Below are 22,312 nucleotides of genomic sequence, written 5' to 3'. Positions count from 1 at the left end.
CGCTACAATGGAGATAATAATAGTATGTCTCTCCCAGTATTGTTAGGAGAATTTAGTGGGTCAATCAGATAAAACTCTTAGGACAGTGACTGGTCATAACGGCTTCATAGGGGTTCATTTTACCATTATACATGGTCACACAGACACAGATACACACACACACACACTGAAATAGTTTTAATCCAAATACGAAAAAGAAAAAAGAAAAAACCTATGGCCAAGCTTTTCTGTACCTTATGCACCTGCTTAACATATCCTCTGCAATTTCTCTACCCTACTCACCAAAAAATTAAACTCTAGTTAATCTCTAAAATCTCATAGTCACTTTTAAACTTAGTGGCTACTTGTGCTGGAAGAATCTGCAAAATAACTAGAACTTGGAGCATGAGAGAAGGCGAGTGCAAAAACGGGCAGTAATAGAGTAGGTCAAGATTAGAGAATTTAAAAAATGCTAGATATAATCAATGTACCATTACATAAAGGGATTAAAGTTCTATGTTAATTGCCTGTCATTTTCATACTGCTACTACTATTGTACAGAAGAAAATATTTTTCCCCAAATCGAACTGATTCAAATATAACTGACTTTTTGTTTTCACATTTATGTTCTTCATGTCAGATCTTAGATTCTGGGAAAAAGTAATTGTGACAAGAATATACAAAGATACTTTTTTAGAATCAAAACTTTTCTCACTTTCTCTCCAATAAGTCAAATTCAACTTCCTGCATCTCTATTTAGGATTCATCTTTGCAAGGTTAACTCTAATGCATGGTGCCAAATTTTCTCTTAGAGGGAATTATTTTCTCTCAGCTGAAATTCAGCTCCTGCCATAAATGTAACAGTGGGATTATTTCTCCATAAGATGGGGACAAATAGATCTAAACATGGGTACAATAAAATGTATCCAACTGATTTTCTATGTGCTGGGAGTGGGAACATTCAGAACATCCTTTTCCTATAATTTTTGTCAATCTTAGAGGGGTCTTTAACCTGGGTTATTTCTCATGCACTTGGTCATCAACTCAGAAGGCTGATTTTGTTTATAAGGAGGTTTTGGTGTCTAGAAAATGTTATATGCTTTCTTTGTAAGAATTTAAAGATATTATTTATAACCACTAAATTATATGTCATTAGTCCCTCTCAATTTTACAAGTGATTTGAGTTTGATGTAAAATTTACAGCCTATGCATTTGCCCACGCATGCCAGCTGTGATTGAATAAGGCAAAACGTAGTATACTATGTGACATGGTCTTTCTAAGCAATATCAGTGGAAAAAAAAGAACGACTGACCACATGTATTTAAAGACTCTGCCACTGGCAATAAGCCTTGGGAATTCCTTTTGTTCCTGATATCTGATCTGATTTCATTTAGAAATCAGATGTGATGTGAGATGTGAGAATCTCAGTAAAATCCAGGGAGCGTGTGTGATCAGAGGGGCTAGGGAATAATTTATTTGTTTGTCTTTTATAAAATGACCAATTTATGAAATGTATTTTTGGTAGTTTAAAATAATATTACACAACCCAGTTAACTGAAAAATAAAAACAGTGAAAAACAATGAAAAGTTATCCAGAGAAAACTGGAAATTCAAGTATTGAAAAGATTGGGCATGTTGTCACTGAAGTGGCTAATAACATAAAATTTTACTCTTTTGTAAAAAATTGTAAATAATTACTTACAATTGTAAGAAATTGTAAAGTTACTCTTTACAATTTTTTTTGTTTTTTATCTCTCTCTAATACTGTTTCTCAATATGATTTCAAAAATTATCTTTCTGTGAAAGTTCCAAACTCATTTAAGTGAAGAAGGTTATGAGAGGTTGTTTTAATTATTTTATAACTGAAATAATAAAACAGCTTCCACTAATTAATTATTCCAGGTCTGGACTTGGCCAGCACTAATATTCAATTTACCTAAGTAAATGTATGCCAAGTGATAATTGCACATCATTAATATTTTTATAAATATTACAATTTACTAGATACTGATCTTCTGAAAATATTTTCAGGGGAAGCAAGCAGGAGCAGCTCGATTAATGAAAATCTTACTCCTGGGTAAACATTTTTTGTACTGTATTATTTCTATTATTCCACATATGAACCCCTTATCATGTACTGTTAAACAGAAGTGATGTGTAAGAACCCGGAGAAAAACCTGAACACAGGATCACTGAAAAAAAAGTAGTCAAGTATTAGCCTTGTGTCAGTGAGAGCCAACATCTAGATGCTTAGTATTTGTCAAAAGTTAAAAAGTATTCATGTTGGAAAGAATGTTTTCTCCTAATCTCACAACATAGTGCCTTAGAGGCATAATACTTGCAAGTAAGTTCTGCTGACAGAAGATGCCCAAAGCAGGAGCTGTAGACTCTGAATCAACAAACACTGGCAAGACCAACTACAACCAATTACTAGTATTTCCAAATTCTCCATTGAAAGAATACAGCATCCTAAAAAAATAAAACTCATAAACTATTGTTTTTCTTCCTCAACATTCTACTAATTCTCCTTTGTGCAAAGATAGTGGAATCCTAATTTATCAATCAGTCTACAATTCATGGTAAAAGCAAATTCATATCCACCTATGAGTTGATATATAACTGTTATTTATGTCCATTTTCCATTGTGGAAAACCGTCCCTGTTTCTCTACACAAATGAGCTTTTAGTAAAAGAATGGAAGGAAGAGAAATCACTCCGGGTCAGACTAGCATCTCATTCATGGAATGAAAGCTTTCTGGCTTCAAAATGAACAGTGTTAATGCCCACAAAATGTTGACCCAACTTTGTTTTTATTTATTAAAAGAAGCTTATTGCGGAGGAAAAGTACACAGGATTTATGATTTTTCTCTGGAGAGCTACGGAACTTTAATCCATAGCTCACGAGAGGGTGCAAGAGCAGCTTGAAAATTATGCTGAGCTTAATTATACTTAATGTGAATTATTCAGAAGTGCAGACAGAGACCAAAAATTTATTTCATACAAAGAAGCTTGACATTTTAATTGGTCCTTCAGAATAGAGACAAAACAATTTCCTCTCCAGAAAATTTACATGTTCCCTATCAGAGCCACAGCCTCAGCCAAGCAGAACTTCATTAACAAGATTAATCATCTCGCCAGTGTCTGTTTCATCAGGTGTACGGCTTAGGTGAAAAGAGGAATACTAAGTAATGACTGACATTTCTAACAGATAGGATTGATGAGAGGAGGACAAAATGACAGACTGAGCCACCGTACCTTGGTCATTAGCCATTTTGTCAGGGTGTTCCACTGTGGGGGGAAAAGAAATAACATTATTAGACTTTGACAGTTCTGAGCAAGAAAGCTGACATATCAAATCAACAGTGTTGCTTGCAAGGTTTCATATCAAGGCCCATGCCTTATTGAAATATAATTGATAAGGTCCCAAAATTTCATATGAGTGTTTTTATTAAATAAGTAGAGGGAAAAAATTAAAAATAATGTTTTTGCCATTTAAATGCATTCTAAAAAATATCTTATTTGTCACGCTCTAAATGTAATCTCAGAATGATAATTATATAAGCTTAATTAAAACTAGAATTAACAATAACAACAAAAAAAATGCATTCAGTTACCAAGTAATTTCACTCATATATACTTTACGTAAGTTCAAGAAGTAATTTCCTTGCATGTAATTTTTTTCAACAAGAAAACTTAGCCAATTTTCACATGGATAGGGTAAAGTAAGCGGATCCAATTACTACAGTATAATATAAATGGTTTGATAAATCTTTAGACCTTGAGAAGATAACTTGAGTTCTTTACAACTGCAGGTGAGTCATGCGCAATGGTGTTAAAAATGACATTTTGCATTTACAAATATCTCTAAAATTATAAAAAAGTGTCTTCTTTTCTGCTAACCAAACAAAACTAAAAAAAAAGAGGTAACTCTCTAGTATTATTGTCTTTAGAAATCGCGATGCAACAATTTAACCAACGCAGACCTTTGTAAGCCTCCATCAATTAGAATTATTGTACCTCTACTTGATTGTCTTTGAGCTTTAAGACTTCTGGGCATATTTAACTCACATAATTGTACTTCAACTTAACAGATAGATACTACACTTGCTGATTTACTTCTTGTATATGTCTCAGTTAAACTCACACAGAGAAAAATATAATAGGCAGCAACCTATAACATAGTTGTCTCATTATGTGTGATAATGTCAAAGCAAATCCATCATCGTTGTTTGAAAAATAAGGCAAATGCCCTATGGTGGTGGCCATTCCTTTTCTACATGAAGGACTACAGGTCATTGTCCAATAAGAATGTTCAGAATCAAAATACTTAAATGACGCTGTTAGCAAAAGCCCCTTTCCGATGAACCAGGTTTTTGTCTGTTACATCACAGGACAGATTTCTAAATCAGAGATCAATTACAATTTCTTTAATTTTAAAATAACACGTAAACCTATTCTATGAAAAGTATCTTAATAAGGAGTACACTTTGAATTCTGAATTATTCTTTGAAAATGGTATCTATACAAAGATGCTTATAATATTATGGTTCTACAACTTTTAAAGTTATTGAGATATGATTGACAAAAAAAGCTGAACATATTTAGCATATACAACTCGATGAGCTGGGGATAATTATACACCCACGAAACCATCAACACCATCAAGGCTATAGACGTGTCCATCACCTCCCAAAGTTTCCTCCCATCCCCTTAATAATAATAATAATAATAATAATAATAATAATAATAATAATAATAATAATAATAATAATAATAATAATATGGTAAGAACATAATATAAGATCTACCCTCTTAGTAAATTTTAAGGATATAGTAAAGTATTGTTATCTATAGGAACAATGCCTCATAGTAGACCTGCAGAACCTATTTATCTTGACGCTCCCTGGTGGTCTACTGGCTAGGATTCAGTGCTCTCTACAAGCTTTAAATAAGCTTTATAAATATCTTTGAATCTTCTTAAGATTTAAAAAAACACTTTTTAATTCACCAGGTTACCCAATCTAATCTTTTATAATCTGACCACTACAATTTAATTTTTATCTAGACTTTCTCTTCTTTTTCCCATTGAAGACTAATGACTTCTCAAAATCTATTTTATTATAGAATGAGGGGTTGTTGATGAAAGGTGCTTTTGAGAGACAATTCATTATATGTAGTTTATGTATGGACAGGGATAGGATTTGAACTGAGATCCTAATGTAGCTTTTGAGGAAGGACATTGTGTTGTCAGAAGTGCCATACCAGGTCTCCAGCAACAATGACAATAGGATATGTCAGGCTCATAAATGGCTACACGTACCAGGGAATGTACAGGTTTGGCAGCCAGAACAGGACACATTGGGCAAAGTCTCCTAATCATCTTCTCATATTTAGGGGGAAACTGCCTGGAATGATGTCAAAAAAGGAGAAGAAAACCAGCCTTTTCTCTATTCTTTGTCTCTTCCTTTGTCTTTAATCATATACATGCATTGTCTGCAACCTAAGATATTTTTAGCAAGCTACAAATAAATATATGTTATGGCAGACAATCCCACTTCATTCTTATCTTCTGGATTTGTTTTTCTGTTAGCAAATCTAGACTGAATATAACTTAAGAAATTCTGAATGTCTCAAAAAAGGTTATATAACAAAGAGTATTTCCCTGCACGGACCAATTGGATTCTAATCGTTACCTGTTATTAAGGACAAATAATGGCTTAAAAGTATTGTAGTTTGTGCCTTGAATTTTTAATTGTTCCTATCATTTGTCAAGAAAATTATGTATGTTGTTATAAAATAATTTGAAGACTAAACTATTTTTCTATTCTAGTACAGAGCTTCAGTGCTACGTTCTTGGATGGGGGAGAGGCACATTTCAAAATGATGAGTAAGGATGCCTAGAGAATCCATCATATTCTACTGGGCTTTCACTGCTGAAGATTCTGCTTCTTTGGGTGTAGGAGGTGACTCCTTTCCTCCACAGAACCATCTGTGGTCTACTCCATTGGTGGAAGCATCCTTCCTTCCTTTTATTTGATAGGTCAACATGGAGAAGTGTACTTTATTGGTGGGAACCATCCCTATGATAGGGCAGAAGTAGACATAAGTTTTCCAGTGGTTTGACAATGTGTGGGTATCTTACTGGGAGCCTGGAGAGGATATGCGGAAGGGAGGTAGGTATTTGCAGACTCCTATGCGGTCAGAGAATCAAGTTCAAGATTCTCTTAATTAACATTCTGAAGAAAGGATTAGATACTTCACATACATATGTACATAAGTGTATAGCAAAGTATTGTCTTTCTTATAATAAATGTCCTTGTAATTAAACAGTGATTACTGTTTGAGTTTGCTGTACTTCTCTGGCGGGTTGCTAATACCAAAAAACCAAAATTCTAGTCTGTATTAGAAAAGGCTGCTATCATTGCAAAGACTAAATATGAAAGAGTGAAGCCCCTGCCTAAGGCAAGATTTGCAAAGAAACACTTGCCCATTACCCAGTAGAATACTGGGAGTTTCTTCAGCTTCAGGATGACATCTAAGCCTTTCTCTCTGTCAAAAGAAGTTACGTTCTGGTGAACAGAGGCCTTTTGTTTTGCAGCAGCTTTGGGAACTGAAAATCTTAAATCAGAGAGAAGTAGAATGATTTTTGGTCTTTGGTGTGATTTGGTTCATTGTGGCTTAAAATCTCTTATGATGAGTTATTTGTCTTAGAACAAGTGACACGTAAGATGCATGCATATATAATGTCAATTATTGATAAAGGTAAGAAATACCGATATTTCTGAGTAATTTAAAATTCACCCAAAATATCACAAACATATTTTATCAAATGAGCAATATTTGTTTAAAAATCTAATTATTTATTGAGCATGATATATTTAGGGTAGACAATATTAAATATCAAATCAGGGCATTAGAAATAATTCATGTGGACTATTACATCATAGGACAAATTTCTGACCTAGTTCTCAGTTCTAAAAATCATTTTGTAGATGAGTTTAGGGCACTTAGGGTAAACAGCACTAAATGAAATATTGAGCTCATTAATCTATAGCATGGTTATCAATGTGGGTCTGTAAATCCTGTGATAACTCCTCATTCTACTGTTTAATACATTTGGGTGCCTTAAGTCATCTTCAACCTTCCCTGAGATCTTTTAGTTGGCACATATTGTAAGCATGAAATTAATTTGGTACCAGTCTATAGATAAAGACGAAGCATTTGCAAAACATTATCTAGTTACATTTTGTGCTCCCATAAAATGAATAACCAGTTGCCTTTCAATTGCTCATTTGGAGTGAAACCTGATTTAGACATGAAGTTCTCAAAAACTGGATAGACAAAGATTAGCTCATTTTTCCCCCCACTTCCCTCCTGACTTCTACTTGGTCATTAAGAACTGTCATGTAGGCTTAGGCTGAATGCTTGTTTGTGTGTTCTTGGCAAACTTTCAGTGTAGCTGTTACCAAAATCCAGCTTTTGAATAGCTCACTCATCAGAATTCAAAAGTCCACTATTTATTAGGGTAACTTTCCTAGGAAAATTGAGAAATACATCATACAATTATTCTAAGTCTCTTTTTTCAGTGTGTCAGACAAACGGGTGAACATGTCAAGCATCCATGTGTTTGTAATTTCTTAGTGTTTATCATCATGTATTATCAAGATTTCTGCTGGATATATAGGCATAATATGATCACAGATTTAAGAGCCAAATTATCCATCTTAAGAACAACAAACTTCATGCCCTAAATATACATCCTTAAGTACCAGCTATGGAACATCCAAATTTATTTTCAGTTGTTAAATGACAGAGAGTTTTGAGACCCTTTGTCCTTCAGAAAAATCATACTGTGCTCTCAAATAGTAAGGGCTTATATGAAAATTATTATGATGTAATCCCTATTTGGGGGCCTTAGTATTTTTTTGTTTAAACATATAACTATTTTTAAATTGAATAGCTATTTATATTCTTACAAGTATGTGGTATTTTCTTCTAGTAATTATATTGCAAGATTTTTTTGTAATTGTTGCTACCCTGGGTCCTTAAAATAAGCACATTCATTTTGTTTGAAATTTTCTCTCTTGCCATATCAAAATTTCCTTCTATATGTAAGAATAATAGATCCTGAAAGAAAATATTTAAAGTTGGCAATAGTATGCTATTCACATAATTCAGTGCATTTTAATTTTTATTTCCTTACATAAAATGGCTAAAGGATTTTATTATATTTTGAATAGAACTAATATACATGAAATCCATACAGCATTCCAAAAGAATTGTAAATGAAAAAGATTAAGTTAAATGTGTCTGCTTTGTGCTGACGACAGAAAATGTGATAATACAATAGATCTTTCTTTGACATCTTGGCTTTGAGCATAAAAAAGTACATTTTAACTTATTTTGAATGTCCACAGCAGCCATGTTGCCAACACAGATGATGTAGGGCAGTCTCTAATACAGCCTGCAAAAGCTATTTTATAACAAACCCACAAGAAAAGGAGGACATAATAGGAAATGATCCACACCTTTTAGAGTCCTGAAGAGGATGGGATCAGAGAGCGGCCCCACTCCTTTTGCATTTCGTGCTTGAATTCGAAAGTAATACATAGTGTCAAGGTTGAGATCCATGATTTGATGAGTAAGCCGATCGCCACTGATTGTTTCCATAATCCAGTCATCAATTGGTATGTTCTTGTCCAAGGTATAAAACAAGATGTAAGCTGTATAAATAGATGAATGAGACTTTGTTTATTGTACTGACTGCATGCTGTGTAGTTCTGCTTCTGAACACCCATTTCACAAATATAATTTGCAATGACTATTATATGTCCACAATCTATGAACTACAGTATTCGGTTCTGCAAGTCATTTTTTTTCACATTGCAAGGATTAGATAAATAATTGCTTCAATGTACAGAACCAGCAAATGGAATAGGCTGTTAGAAATAAAAATATTTGCCACATTTAAATGCACGTGCTTTCTGCTACCTATAAATTCTGATTATGAGTTTGCTCTAATATATAGCATGATGAAAAATGTACAACAGAGATAACAAGTCTGTATAATTTTCACTGTAGTCTAATAATAAAAATAAATAATATTTATTTTGGCTTGTGCTAAAATAACAAAAATATATTAGAAAGTATAAAATGTCATATGTATTTAAAGTGATATAAAAATAAATGATCATATTTGCTTGTTGTAATAACTCTGCAAGGTGGGTAGGGGTATTGTGCCTCTGTTTTCATAGAAGATGAAGCAGAGATCACGCTCAGCTCTCAAGCTCCTTGGTAAAGGGCTGGTATGATATCCTCTACTGCCATATTAAAAATCCAAAGCTGTGTTTCCTAGTCCAGCCCAGGTAGGCAAATAAGTAAGTATTGCTGGAGAACTGTAGATGATCTACTTAGTTTCTCAAATATTAATAACCTCAAATATTAATAATTATTTGTAGCATCATTTATTCTATGTTAGGTGATATGCTACTTGAATACTAGTAGTGTACTCAGTCATGATAATATAATATGCATCAAAACAAATCCAGGTATCCCTGTTAAATATTCATATTCTAACATTCTACTTAGCCAATTTGTGTGCTAGTTCTTATTTGAAAAAAATAATTAATAGTTTTTATATATTACTGTCAGATGAAACTGTAAATGTGCTCATTGTAGATGTCATTGCCACAAGAATGTGGTGCTGGTCTGCATTTCTGCTAAAATTTTACGATACTACCTACATCACAGGCCACAAACATCCCTAAGTCTATTCTTATGCATTGAATACGTTCTTTGTAAATTATTTTCTTAAAAGCAATTTTCTTCCTCTGATTCACCAATTCTTTCCTTTTGAGTCCCTCTTGCCTCATGTGCATTGGGAACCTTCACTCACAGACTTCTGTGATGATTATGTCACAGGGTTCCCTGACTCAGATTCACCTCCCTCTTGACATAACCATGCACTAATTACAACTCAGCACAAACCCTCACTCCAGGAAGACTGTTCCCCGTACCATGCTTATCCTTCCTTCTCCCACATTCTCACTTTATTCCCCCTTTCCTCACTTTCCTATCAAAATCTTACTCATCCATCAAGGTCTAGTTTGAGTTATATCTGTCCTATGAAACCTTCCTCAATCATGAGCTCTTCTTTCTGCAAACTTTGTAACACACTTCAATAAAGTATAAGAATATTTATGATTTTGTATCACTTATCACTTAATCTCATAGTGTCTTATAGAATTATGCCTAGGTTTTGAGGATGCATTCTGGACTCTGAACTAGATGTTTCTTCCTTGTGATTCTGTAGGATGAAGCAATGTTACAAACTCCAACATATAGAAGCCCGTTTCTCCTAAATTCTGACCAATGCTGAAAACGTGTCTATTTTACTTTGATTTCCTCATCTCCCCTAGTTTGGGGTTTCCCAAATATGTCTAATCATAAAAAAATCTGTAGGATGGGTACAAATTATAAAATATAGTCTACAAGAACAGGCATTTTGATTCAATAGGTATGGCAAACAGTCTTTGGTGGCACCCAATTATCCCCACCCTCGGGTAGTCACGCCCTTGCGTAATATGTTCCATCTGAGTGTAGATGGGTGCTGACTGAGCCTCACCCGTAACCAACAGAATACAGCAAATGTCATGGAATATCACTTCCATGATCATGTTACATGAAGTTATGACTTCTGACTTGCTAGCATACTTTATGAACTCTTTCCATTGTTGGCTTTGACGAAATAAGCTACCACATGGAGAATACCATGGGGCATAAACTGAGGGTGATTTCTGGCCAACAGCCAGTATAGAATTGAATCTTGCTAACAACCACATAGGTTAGAAGCAAATATTTCCCCAATTAAACCAAAGATGAGACTTCTGCCAGGCCAACATCCTGATTTGCAGTCTTCTTAAGAGACACTGAAGCAGAGTATTCAGCTATGCTGTCCTCAGGTATCAGACCCAAAGAAACTATTTGATAACCTATGTGTGTTGCTTTAAGCTTCTCAGTTTGTGATAAAATTGTTTCACAGCAATAGATCCCTAATACTATAGGTTAAGGATAACCCCAGTAATCTATACCCCAGATGGTTTCTATGATCAAGCAAGGTCAGGAATAACTGTTTTAGTTGATATGTGAGATCTGTATATTTTTCTGGCATTTGTTGTGATGTCCATGCTGCAAATAGAATGTCTTAAGATGCCAAGAGCTCAGGAAAAGATAAAAGACTTACCAAAATAAAGAATTCTACAAAACTTAAGAAGGCTGTATGCCTCTTCTCTTTGGTAAATATTAAAATTGGAAGGCTATAATTCAAAAAGAATTGTAAAATATCATTAGATAAAGGAGTTGTTTTCTGCCTCATGAATGTCCATGATCAAATCAAATCTCCTCATATTCTTTGAGCCAGAGCAGTCTCCATTTTTGTCCCTAAAGAACCACATCTATTGACAAGGCCCCGACACTAGCAAATTTTTTTTCCCAGCTTTTATTTTATGCATGTCATCTCTTCAAAAGGATAAAAACATTCCTTTAGTTCAGGAGCCATATCTTATACTACTTTTTTATTTTTAAAAAGCCTAATGAAATAGTCTTCACATAATATATATCACAACTCACTTATTAAATAAAATCCCCTAGCCTATAAGCACATAAGTTTTGTATTCATGACCTTTAATGAAATAGTTAATGTTTTCATGAGCTGTGGTATGTGTATGATAAAGCTGAAAGTTTACAGAATTGTGCTTCCATCCCAGGTCAGCTATGTTTATTACTAATTTCCTTTATATATCAAATGAGATTAAAATATTTGACTTTTCTATGCTTTCAGATATATAAAAATTATTCACTTAAGCATTTAAAAATGACAGTTCTGTAATCAAGTAATTGAAGTTGAAGGTGCAAGCATCAGGTTCTGACAATTCTAAACTGTATTTGAGCAATTTTTTGATGTTTGTGGCGAAACCTACTCTTTTTTTATTTCAATTTGGGAACTGACATGGAAAATAGAAACAGACTGCATCATTGAAAACTCTAAAAAATGACCTTACAGAAGCATGCAAGTTCATTTAGATGTGTAAGTTTGCTATATTTGGAAGATATTAAATCCATCATTGTCTTACCTTATAGCTTCCCATGTGACCACACAGTTTGGAACAAACTCACTGGTTTCTCACTACCCTTCTGGACCTGTGTACTCATTTCTCTGAGTGCAAGTCTCTTTCTTTCTCCATCCTTTTCTACTTCCTTTTTCTACCTCATTTTTGTCCCTTACCCACCACAACTGGCCGAAGAATGAAGTATTATATCCTATCATTGGTTCTAATATTCTGGGATTGTTAACTTAACTGGGCATTCCCACATTGGAATCACATTTGTGTAACACATATAAAACACAGCATCAAACATCTGTCATTTTGGATCTGCTTATACAAATGGGTAGTTGTAATTCCAGAAACAAAGCATCAGGTTGTGTATTTAATTCCACCTCTCCCCTTTCTTCTGCTCTTTTCCTTGCTTGTTACTGATTCCCTTCCATGGATCAGGCAGACTGCTAAGTACTGGGAAGACCAAGCTATGTAACATGACCCCTAGCAATAAGGAGCTCAGCCCAGTGAGGGCTTTTAATCTTGAAATAATTGCTTCTCATGAATGTGTATATAGGTAGCTGGACAAAGAAGGAAGAATCCATTTCCTCTTTCTTTGTGATCAAAAACTTAGGCTATGGATTCAAGGAGACCTGACTTCAAGTCATAGTTTTACCATTTATTGGCTATGCAACCTTGAATAACTTGCTTAATGAAGTATGTCTCAAATTTTCTCATCTGAAAAGAGGTTGTTGCGAGACAACACATTTTAAGAAATTAACATAATGTGGGTATTTCTATCACATAGTAACTATTTTGTAAATGCTCTAGTTATTATCATTACTGTTATTTTATTTCTTATTATTGCTAAACCTTAAGGAAGTGTCAACTTAGAAGAGCCAGAACTCTGGGTTCAAGTCAAACAGACAATATTTTTAATAGCAATTATTTGATTAATCTACTCAACAAGTATTTATTAATTACCTGCTAGCTGTCAAGAATGTTGTTACAGGGGAGAAAATGCTGAACAAAATCTGAAACCTGTTCTCGTGGAGTTTTCAGCCATTTAATTAATAAGCATTTTTTTTTCATGTGTATATGAGAAGGGGTTGAAGAGGAAAAAGTCAAGATGACTAAATTTCCAACTTTTGCAACTGGATAAACCTTGGAGGCTTTTGAAAAGACAGGAGTAAGAATATTAAGTTACATGTGATTCCAGTGTTAGTGCCCAGCTGGGTTTGCAATCTCGGATGGTCTTACAACTTACTATAGGATGTAACAGTGAATTATTTGACCAGTGGGGGTAGGTGATAGACATACACACACACAAGCCCAGAGACACACAAAGAGAAAGCAGGCAAGAAAGGGAGATTGTGGAAGAGAATGAGCTGTTCATAAGACAGGCACATGGAAATGTATAATATAAAGTTGGATATGTGTATTTAGATCTTTTTGGATGGTGATACAGATAGTCGTGACATAAGTGAGTGTTCACTGAAGCCCTAATCCTAGTAGAGACACTTTTCCGGGGAGTGGGGGCCGGTAATCTACATTCAGGGAATAAAAACACCTACATTCTAGGCAGCAACGCTTAAGGAACAGGTGGAAGAAATGTCTGCAAATGAGACTGAGAAACTACGGCCTGGGAAATGAGAAGAAAAGTGTTAGATGATTTTATAAAAGTCAAGAGAGAAGAGAATTTCAAGGGAGAAGAACTGGACTGAAGTATCAAATGACACAGAAAAAGACAGAGTTTAACCTCAGCCATTAGACTGCATTGATAAGGAAACAATCTGTGAGATACCTAACTCTTCTCCGTAAATTGGTCCCTCATCTTACTTAAATAGTGTTGGGCACTGCATTCATTCAGACCAGTGTTTCCCAACTCCAGCTGTACATTAAAATCACTTACGAAGCTTTTTAAAAATACCATCCTTAGCCCCTTCTCAGGTGAATTAAATTAAAAGTCCGTTGAGAATCATTGATTTAGACCAGTAGAATTCTAATTAGTTGGAGCAAAACATAGTGTAATAGCGAAAAGTATGGACCTGAGTTTTTAAATCTTAGCTCTGCTATTTCTTGGTTATTTCACTATGGGCAAGTTATTTACCCCCAGAAAGCCCTGATCTCTTCATTTTGAAATGGAATGATAGGAATATGTGATCTCTTATAATACTAAAGTGCTTAGCAGAATGCCAAGCATATAATAAATACTTAGTGTATTCTGAACCATTTTCTTCTGAAAATGTCAGTCTAAATTCCTAAGTCGCTGATTTACGATCAGGAAATTTAGGCACTGGAATTATCTGAATTTCCTCCTTCCTTCTCTTTTTTGTTTAATCTTTTTGAGGTACTTATATTTACAAATTGACGAACTGGATTCTATGAAAAGCACATAAGTAAAGCCTTCTTCTAGAATGGATTTCAATCGGAATAATAATAGCTAATTTGCTTCAGCGCTCACTGGATATCAGGGACTTTTCTCAGCACTTTATTATAGTGATTGTACAAGAGAGAAAGGTTCTGTTACTATCCTTATTTCACAGATGAGAAAGTGAGAAAGTGAGACTCAGGAAAGTTAAATGACTTGCTCAAGCATCTCCCTTAGAAGCTTGGGTTCTTAACCACCTGCTGTACTGCCATTCATATGAAAGACTTAGGAAAACAAAGAAAGACAAAGGTAACATGGTAGCACATCTCTGGTAGGCACACATGTGCCCTGCCACACTAGAAAAAGCTTACATTTTCCTTTGCACTTCCATGAGAAGCTGAGTGTAGCAAATCTGGGCCCTCTGCCTAATGGTCTGGTATTTTGAATATTTTATCAACCTATACTCTGGAAGTAATTTGAATGATAGAACCAAAATACACATGGAACAAAAGTTCTCTCGAGGGTTCTTAGTGTGTGCTCCCTGTTGAATTGAGTCAAAATATCTCAACTTGATAATCACAACTTTGTTTTAACAAATAAGCCAGGCTTTTAAAGGCAAAAAGTAGTACTTCCCATACTTTCACTTTTCAATTCTGAGAGAATGGATTTTTAGTAATGAGAACTATTGGATGGACAAAGTTTCTTATACATGCACTGTGATTTTGGCACATAGAATTTTATTGATTAGATTAATTTGCAGTTCTTAATATAGGTCAGACTTCTATTTTTTCCTTGGAAAAGCAAAATCAAGCTTTCTTTCAGAGTTGAAAACATATTCTCTGCTTTACATTGACTTTCACTAAGAGTAGAGAATTTAAGTGAGTGGAGAATATGGCTAATTTTATGCTTTACCACATATACATTTTTTTGCTATTGGAATTTGCTTTTACTTTGAAAACTTTTGTTTTGTTTTTTCTTCTCAAATGTATTATCTGTTGATTTACCATAGGATTATAAATAACTGTTTATAACAAAATAAAATATAAACAAATCAAAAGCTACAAAAGTACTGACACAGAACCAACGGAAGTAGATTATAATACTGAGGTGGGGAAAAAATTAGAATAAGCCTGCCTCAGTTTTTAAAGACCTGGCACACTGACAACTGAATATATAAGATTTTCAAGAGATTTTATGCCCCTCTGCTTTTTTCATATTTGTCAGCTCAAATGAAAATTCTGTTTGCTGTCGCACTAAAAGCAATTTACTAGAGAAATCAAATCTTCAACTTAAATTTCAATCACATTTGGAATTTTCACATTATCTTTACATTTTGCAAAATTCGTAAGGTAACACACAGAGTCAGTTTGCCATCTGAAACTGTAATTTCCATGCTTATCTCTGTATCACAGAATGACTGAATGACTTTGTTCATTTATATTAGTGCTAGCCACCTCTTGCATGCAAAAAAGAAGAAAAAGGAGTGACTCTTACATGTTCCTAACCCAATGGTTCAAGTTAATTAGACTATAATGTGCACACTTTGAGTCATACAATATTTTTCATAATAATTATATGTTATGGAGACATCTATTAAGAGCCTAACATGATCATTTAAATGCAAAATCTCTGATAGAACTCCATTATATTTTTCATACTAAATTAACATTACAGGCTTCTAATGGATGCTTTAATTAGGCATTGATGTTATCAGCAATATCTGGCAAAATAAAATCTGTCACTGTGAAATATTCATTATGTTCAATTTCTTTCAGTCAATATTAAGTGTTTTCTGAACCTTATGATTTAAGTAAGAAGCAAAAAGCTAACTGAGAAACTGAAAATCTCCAGGCACCTCCCTCATGTGTGCCGTAACTAAAATACATGGCCATTAGGCACCTTTTGTATTTCAAAATTGCCAAAAAACCAGCTTCTTTGTAGCCATTTACACTCAGAGGCACTTAATTAGGAGATTGTCCTAATGCTCCATAGAATGAAAAACAAAAGGTCTGTCCTAATTGAAATACACATCTTTCAGGAAACAACTCAGATGGAATGTGTATATGTGTGTATTTGTATGCACCATTAGAAGAATTCCACAGTCAGGGTGAGAGGAGATAATCAAGAGTGTGTCAGGGAGTCAGCTGATATGCTGAGACAGAAAACTAACACACAAAAGGCAAGAGCAGGGTAGGAGATCAGCAATCACAGTCCCAGGCACAATTACAAAGATGAGGTGCTTACCAGTGATTTTCCCATTGGCTTCCAAGGGAGGCTGCCAGCTCACTATGACAGCACGAGGCTTCCCTTCCCGAGTAATGACTGTCAGATCTTTGGGAGCAGAGGTCGGGGCTGTGAGTTGAGACAGAGATAAGGCCTTGTCATTGGATATGAAAGACATTGGTGGGACTTTTAATCATGATGTTGACACTGAAAATCTATCAGGAAGTGTATCATGCTTATTTTGCAATTTACAATTTATTTCAAGGATTTGAGTTAAACGAGCAAAGATATAAAAATTAATAATTATCCATGGAATTTAAGTGACTTCCAAAGGTATGACTGTCGAGTACAGAATAGAATATGGTTGAATATAGAGGATCAAAGTACAACTGGTATTTTCAAGTGGGGGCACATTAAAAATATAAAAACCATTACAAGAACAAAGAAATGTACACATACTTAGTGAGATTGATGACTATATGTCTTCAAGAGACAGAATTCAGTTACAACCATAGGATTTATAAATAAAAATGTCACATAATTCTATATTTCCTTAAAAAAAAAAGAGAAAGAGTTAAAACTCAGGTCAGAACATCTTGCTTAGGTAACATATTAGGCATCTTCTAAACAAGAAGACAAAAGTGAAAAACTAAAGTAGAGAGGGTAAAGAATCTATCAGGGTCTTAGTATAAATATGACATGAAATAAGGTGGCATGACACTTGGCCCTTCATTAAGTTACTTCTCCCACATGCTGTGCTCAACAAAATTTTACATATATTTTAAGGGTGGCAGCAAACTGGCTGATCCAGCCCAGCATCTCCCAGGCTTCTTCCAACCAGCTTTCTCACTCTCTGCTTTGAAAGACAGTTTTCCCTCTAGGTAGTTCACAATACTCCACGTCTATTATCCTCAGTTTCTTTACTACCCTTAGTTTGACACAGGGAGATTCAGAACACGCCTAGGCTCTATCTTTGAGTTCTGGAGGAGTTTCCACATAGAAATTCTGTATATCACAAGGCAGGTATATCTCAGTCTCTAATTCTGAACTCATCTTCACTCTGACCATTCTGTTGGGTCCTTTTGTTAGTGCAGCATCTGCACATCATCAGCACTCTACTTCCAGTTTCTCTTTCTGAATAGAGTTCCAAATGTGAGCCAAATAGAGGAGACACCAATCATTCCCACTTCTACCATTTTCTTTCCAAAGTCCTCATTCTCAAAGCCACTGAGATTCTAGGTTAAACAAAGTAGCACTCAATTTTAATGTCTTGACAACGTACTTAATATACTTAAATTTTAAAAAAAAGGAGAAGGAGGAAGACAGGAAGGAGGAAAAGAAATAGAAAAAGAGGAGGAGGAGAAGGGGGAGGAGAGAAAGGTAGATGAGGAGGAAGAGGAGGAGGGAAAAAACCAGGTTGAGTGCAGTTGATCCCTGAGTAAAGAGAACTGTTTTTTTTCTTATTTGCTTATTTATTGAAACATAAAAACATAATTGATCACACATATTTGATCAATGATTATACAGAGCTGATCAATGATTTTTTTTTTTTTTTTTGGTGGCTGTGCCGTATAGGGATCCAGTTTGATGACCTTGATGCTATATAACACCATGCTCTAACCAGCCCACAGAGTTGAATATCAATATCCATATGTACAGTACGCAATGATGAAATCACGATAATTAGAAACCAGATCAGGGACGTTCTTGAAAGAAAAGTAGATTTGCTATAGCAAAATACCAAAGATGCAATACTTTCTTAGAGAAGGGTTATTCTCATAAAGACTTCATTCAAAATATTTTCTAGGCCACAGATTGGAAGGTAATATATCGTCACAAATTGACATAGATTATAATATCAAGCATAATAAGGAATTTTCCAATTATGGAAGTAATTAAAAGATCTGTCTTTTTAACTAGTCAGAATAGCCTGTTCTTTTGTAGAGAGCACTAACACTTATGGAGCAAATGTATTTCACATGGCTTATTTTCCGGGGCCCTGTGGCTTCAGGTTTAGCCTAACTTCTTAAAATTATATATAGAAATGTTGACCTTGAAAAAGACAGGAAATTTTCCCTAGGCTGTAGTCTCTGTTGTAAGATAAAGAATTGTAACACAGCAAGGTTGCTGGCTCAAGGAAAGACAAGTTACTTGATTGATATGTAAAGATACTGGGAAATTGCTGTAGGGAAAAAATAGTGTTTGCTAAGATCAAGCTTTTGTTGGTGGATTGACTTAACCTTTTGCAAATTGCATTATGGAATGTCACTTGCTTGTTTGACTGATGTTACCAGCCTATATTGTTAAACTATAACCCCACCTATGTTCTTTTTCTGTAACCTCCTGGTCTGGAAAATAAATTTGGGGAGAGAAGCCCAATTCATGGTTAATCTCCCAAGGAAGGAATGCCTCGCTCTTGAGGGTTCCAGGAGATTAACCCCTTCAGGGTCTCTCACTGCTCAGAAGAGATGGGCTTTGAGTAATCCTTTGTGGCTCTGTCACCCAGGGGAAGAGAGGTGATAAATCCCTGTGAGACAAAGCAAAATTTTTTCTTATATGTATTAAAATTCAAACTGATGTTTGTTTGGAAAACAGTCAAATGATGATGATTAGATTGCTTCACTGAATCCGTTACGATATTCAGTGATACCATAACTGAATACCAAAACATTCAGTTATGGTATAAAATGACTTTTCAACTTTAGCTATCAAAAATACTATGTTGAAGAGTTGGTTATTTTAAAAAAAAAATCTAACAACTAATCTATTTCAAGTGCTGGGTAATGTGAATGCTGGTGAACAGAAACTCTGATATTGGAATTAATGGCTCAAATGTTTAGGATTATTATATGAACTGCAACTATTCCCTAATATTTGGAAAAGAATGTGATCCTAACAATTTCAGTGATACCTGCTAAGTCAAGCAGAACATCTCTAGCCTGATTCTTTAAAATCTCATGAGTTCTTCCTGGAGTGTTTTCTAGAAATTCTTCATTGACTACCCATCCTCTTTGGATTAAATATAAATAAATAATAATAAATACCAGGACCTCTAGAATTTATATTTTGCTTTCTTTTACAGTCTCATTTCACCTTGGTGTCTATTAACACGAGCTCTAGTCATTTTGAGGCATTCATAAATGTCTCTTAAATATACCATCTTTCTGCTTGGGTATTTTTGTATATGCTGTTCCCTTCCTTTAGAAATCCCTGGAACGGGTACTTGATGATTCACTCAGGCTATAGCCAAACTTCACTTTCTTTGTGAAACATCCCTTTTTTCTTCAGACAGGATTTGTACTTTCATCTATTTGCTCTAATTTCAACTTACACAAAGTTTTGTGGTAGTATTTCTTATACTTCAGGAATTTTTAGAATTTTTTTTTCTTGGATTATAATTCCCTCAAAGATACAGACTATTCTCTTTACCTTTTATACCAAGTGCCTATCTCAGGGCCTGACAATTATAAATGAAAATTATTGGAAACCTATAACTAATATCTTGGTCCACCAGATAAATACTGCCCTTTGATTTCATTTGAAATTTTTCCCACACGTGAATATCTTTACTAAGTGTATGAATAGAAGGTATAATTCAAGATTTAGAAAATTTCAGCCATGGAAATCAGACTGGGCTTTTGTTGTTTAGACTACCCAGCATCTGATCCCCTCCTCTTCCTCTTAGAGGATTACTTGGCTTTTTCCTTTGGAGAACAAGCTCTTCTTTGTGTCATGTGAACTTGGAAGCAACATCAATTGGGAATTTTACGGTCTCTATCCCACTTTCTCTTTAGCAGTGTGGTCACCCATCTCAAGAGATGCCAATAAGATAATCTCTTCTGGGAAATTGAATCTTGATTCAAGAAAATAAAACACTAGAGTCAAATCACTGAGATGGTAGCACATTGAAGGGACACACTGCTAGTTTCTCATCTCTAAAGTCTGGGAGTACTGTTGGCTCCTGTCCCTTTTTAAGGTCTAATTATTTGAGGTGCCTTTCCCATTATTTTTATTTTACTTAAGTTTTAACCAGGATAAAAATGAAAGGTTCATCATTTGGACAGAATGAAATGTTTTATTTCAAAAATCTGCCAGCCACACTTACCTTTATCATGAGCCATTTCAGCATACAACAATGTAGCCCCATACAGTCCTTATGTTATTGCAGAATTAGAAGCAAACCCTAGAGTTATTTCATTCACTTCATCTCCTTCTCACAGTTGTAAAATCTGCAGACACTTGTGAATTACTTCTTGCTTCTCATCATCACCCATGGATCTCATCCACATGCTTTTACACCTTTGTACAGATCATTATCTGATTTGACAATCACCCTTTCTACTAAACACATTTCTAAAAGTTAATATCATTTTGTCAGCAATGGGTCCCACCATTGGTGTTCCTACAAAGGTAGGCAGCTGATGAGAAATCAATAGGATGCATTTATCAAGTCAAATGTTGGTGTTCATTTTATGTTTATGAGAGGCAAAAATAAATGGATTCACTCTCATTAAGACAAAATTACTCCCTCTTCTCTTTCACTCAGGGAAGACCAGATCTTTTTTTAGGTAACAATTGACTCCATTCAACTCTTTTCAAATTAAAAGGAAAAGAAGACCCTTTATTCTCCTCTGTAGTATGTAACTCATTCAGCTGGTCTTATGCTTCCTAAGAAGCTATGAACATTGGCATCAGGGCAGAATTCTGTAATGAAGAGTTAATATATGTAAAACATGTAAGTAGAGAAAGAGGATGTTAAAATTAAATAAGATCAATTAGAAAACTTCTTGTGGAAAGAAGTACCTACAAATATGTAAAAATATCCACAGTAGAACTCTAATAGTTAAGGAGAAAGTGAAATAAAAATTAGGACTGTAATGCCATGGGACAAACTCTATTTGAAAGAGAAATTCAACTTACCCAAAGAAGAGCTTTATTAGCATCATTTTTTTTTAATTTGAAAATTTGTGGTGTAGTTTACCCCAAAACATAATACCATGAAACCAATTAAAAAGCATGTTAAACCTTGTATTCTTTAGATGTATTTTTGTGAACTATAAATTCCAAGTACACTGCATCCCTGTTAAGGTTGTAAACTACATTTATGAACCATAAAAAATGTGACTAGTAAAATGTACACTGAATTGCATTACCCTAGGTTTGAAATATTTCAAATTACATAAAGGTTTTCCATTATGTTGCTCCATTTCCAAAGAGAGGACAACACCTGGAAACTTCTTCCCATATCCAGCTGAAGTTATTTAGGTAAGTATCCGTAAGACTACAGTTGGAATGCAATGTTTTATTTTGTATCTAATTTCTTTCAAAATAGCAAATATCTACCATGACTGTTGTTCAAAGACACAACTATTTTGGACAGAGTTCAATAGATGCATTTCTGCTGTTTACTTAAATATAATGAAAAGAAGATTTATATTTAGATCTCTCAAGTTAAAACACCAAAGAAGCCATATCTTAATAATGCAACCAGATTATTTAATCAATTGGAGACTATTTTTCTTCTTTCCTAGAATAGGAAGAATAATATTAGATATAAAAGTGCTATGAATTATAAAAGGTAAAATATTTTATAGAGGACAGGTTGTAACTGAGACACCAGAGTGGGCATATGTTCCAGCTTCTG

General features: G+C 34.5%; 1 protein-coding gene across 1 annotated transcript in view; it reads right to left on the bottom strand.

Annotated features, from left to right (window-relative positions):
* DCC (DCC netrin 1 receptor) overlaps positions 1 to 22,312 on the bottom strand; it is a 770,973-nt gene that overhangs the window by 99,250 nt on the left and 649,411 nt on the right. The window contains exons 20-22 of the mRNA XM_063076686.1: positions 16,690 to 16,797; positions 8,508 to 8,702; positions 3,235 to 3,267 (exon numbers count right to left, since the gene is read on the bottom strand). Of these exons, the coding sequence (XP_062932756.1) occupies positions 3,235 to 3,267; positions 8,508 to 8,702; positions 16,690 to 16,797 (336 nt within the window). The remainder of the gene's footprint in view (positions 1 to 3,234; positions 3,268 to 8,507; positions 8,703 to 16,689; positions 16,798 to 22,312) is intronic.

Source organism: Cynocephalus volans, chromosome 13, assembly GCF_027409185.1.
Source record: "Cynocephalus volans isolate mCynVol1 chromosome 13, mCynVol1.pri, whole genome shotgun sequence".
Taxonomy (NCBI): domain Eukaryota; kingdom Metazoa; phylum Chordata; class Mammalia; order Dermoptera; family Cynocephalidae; genus Cynocephalus; species Cynocephalus volans.
This window is presented reverse-complemented; position numbering and strand designations above follow the sequence as displayed.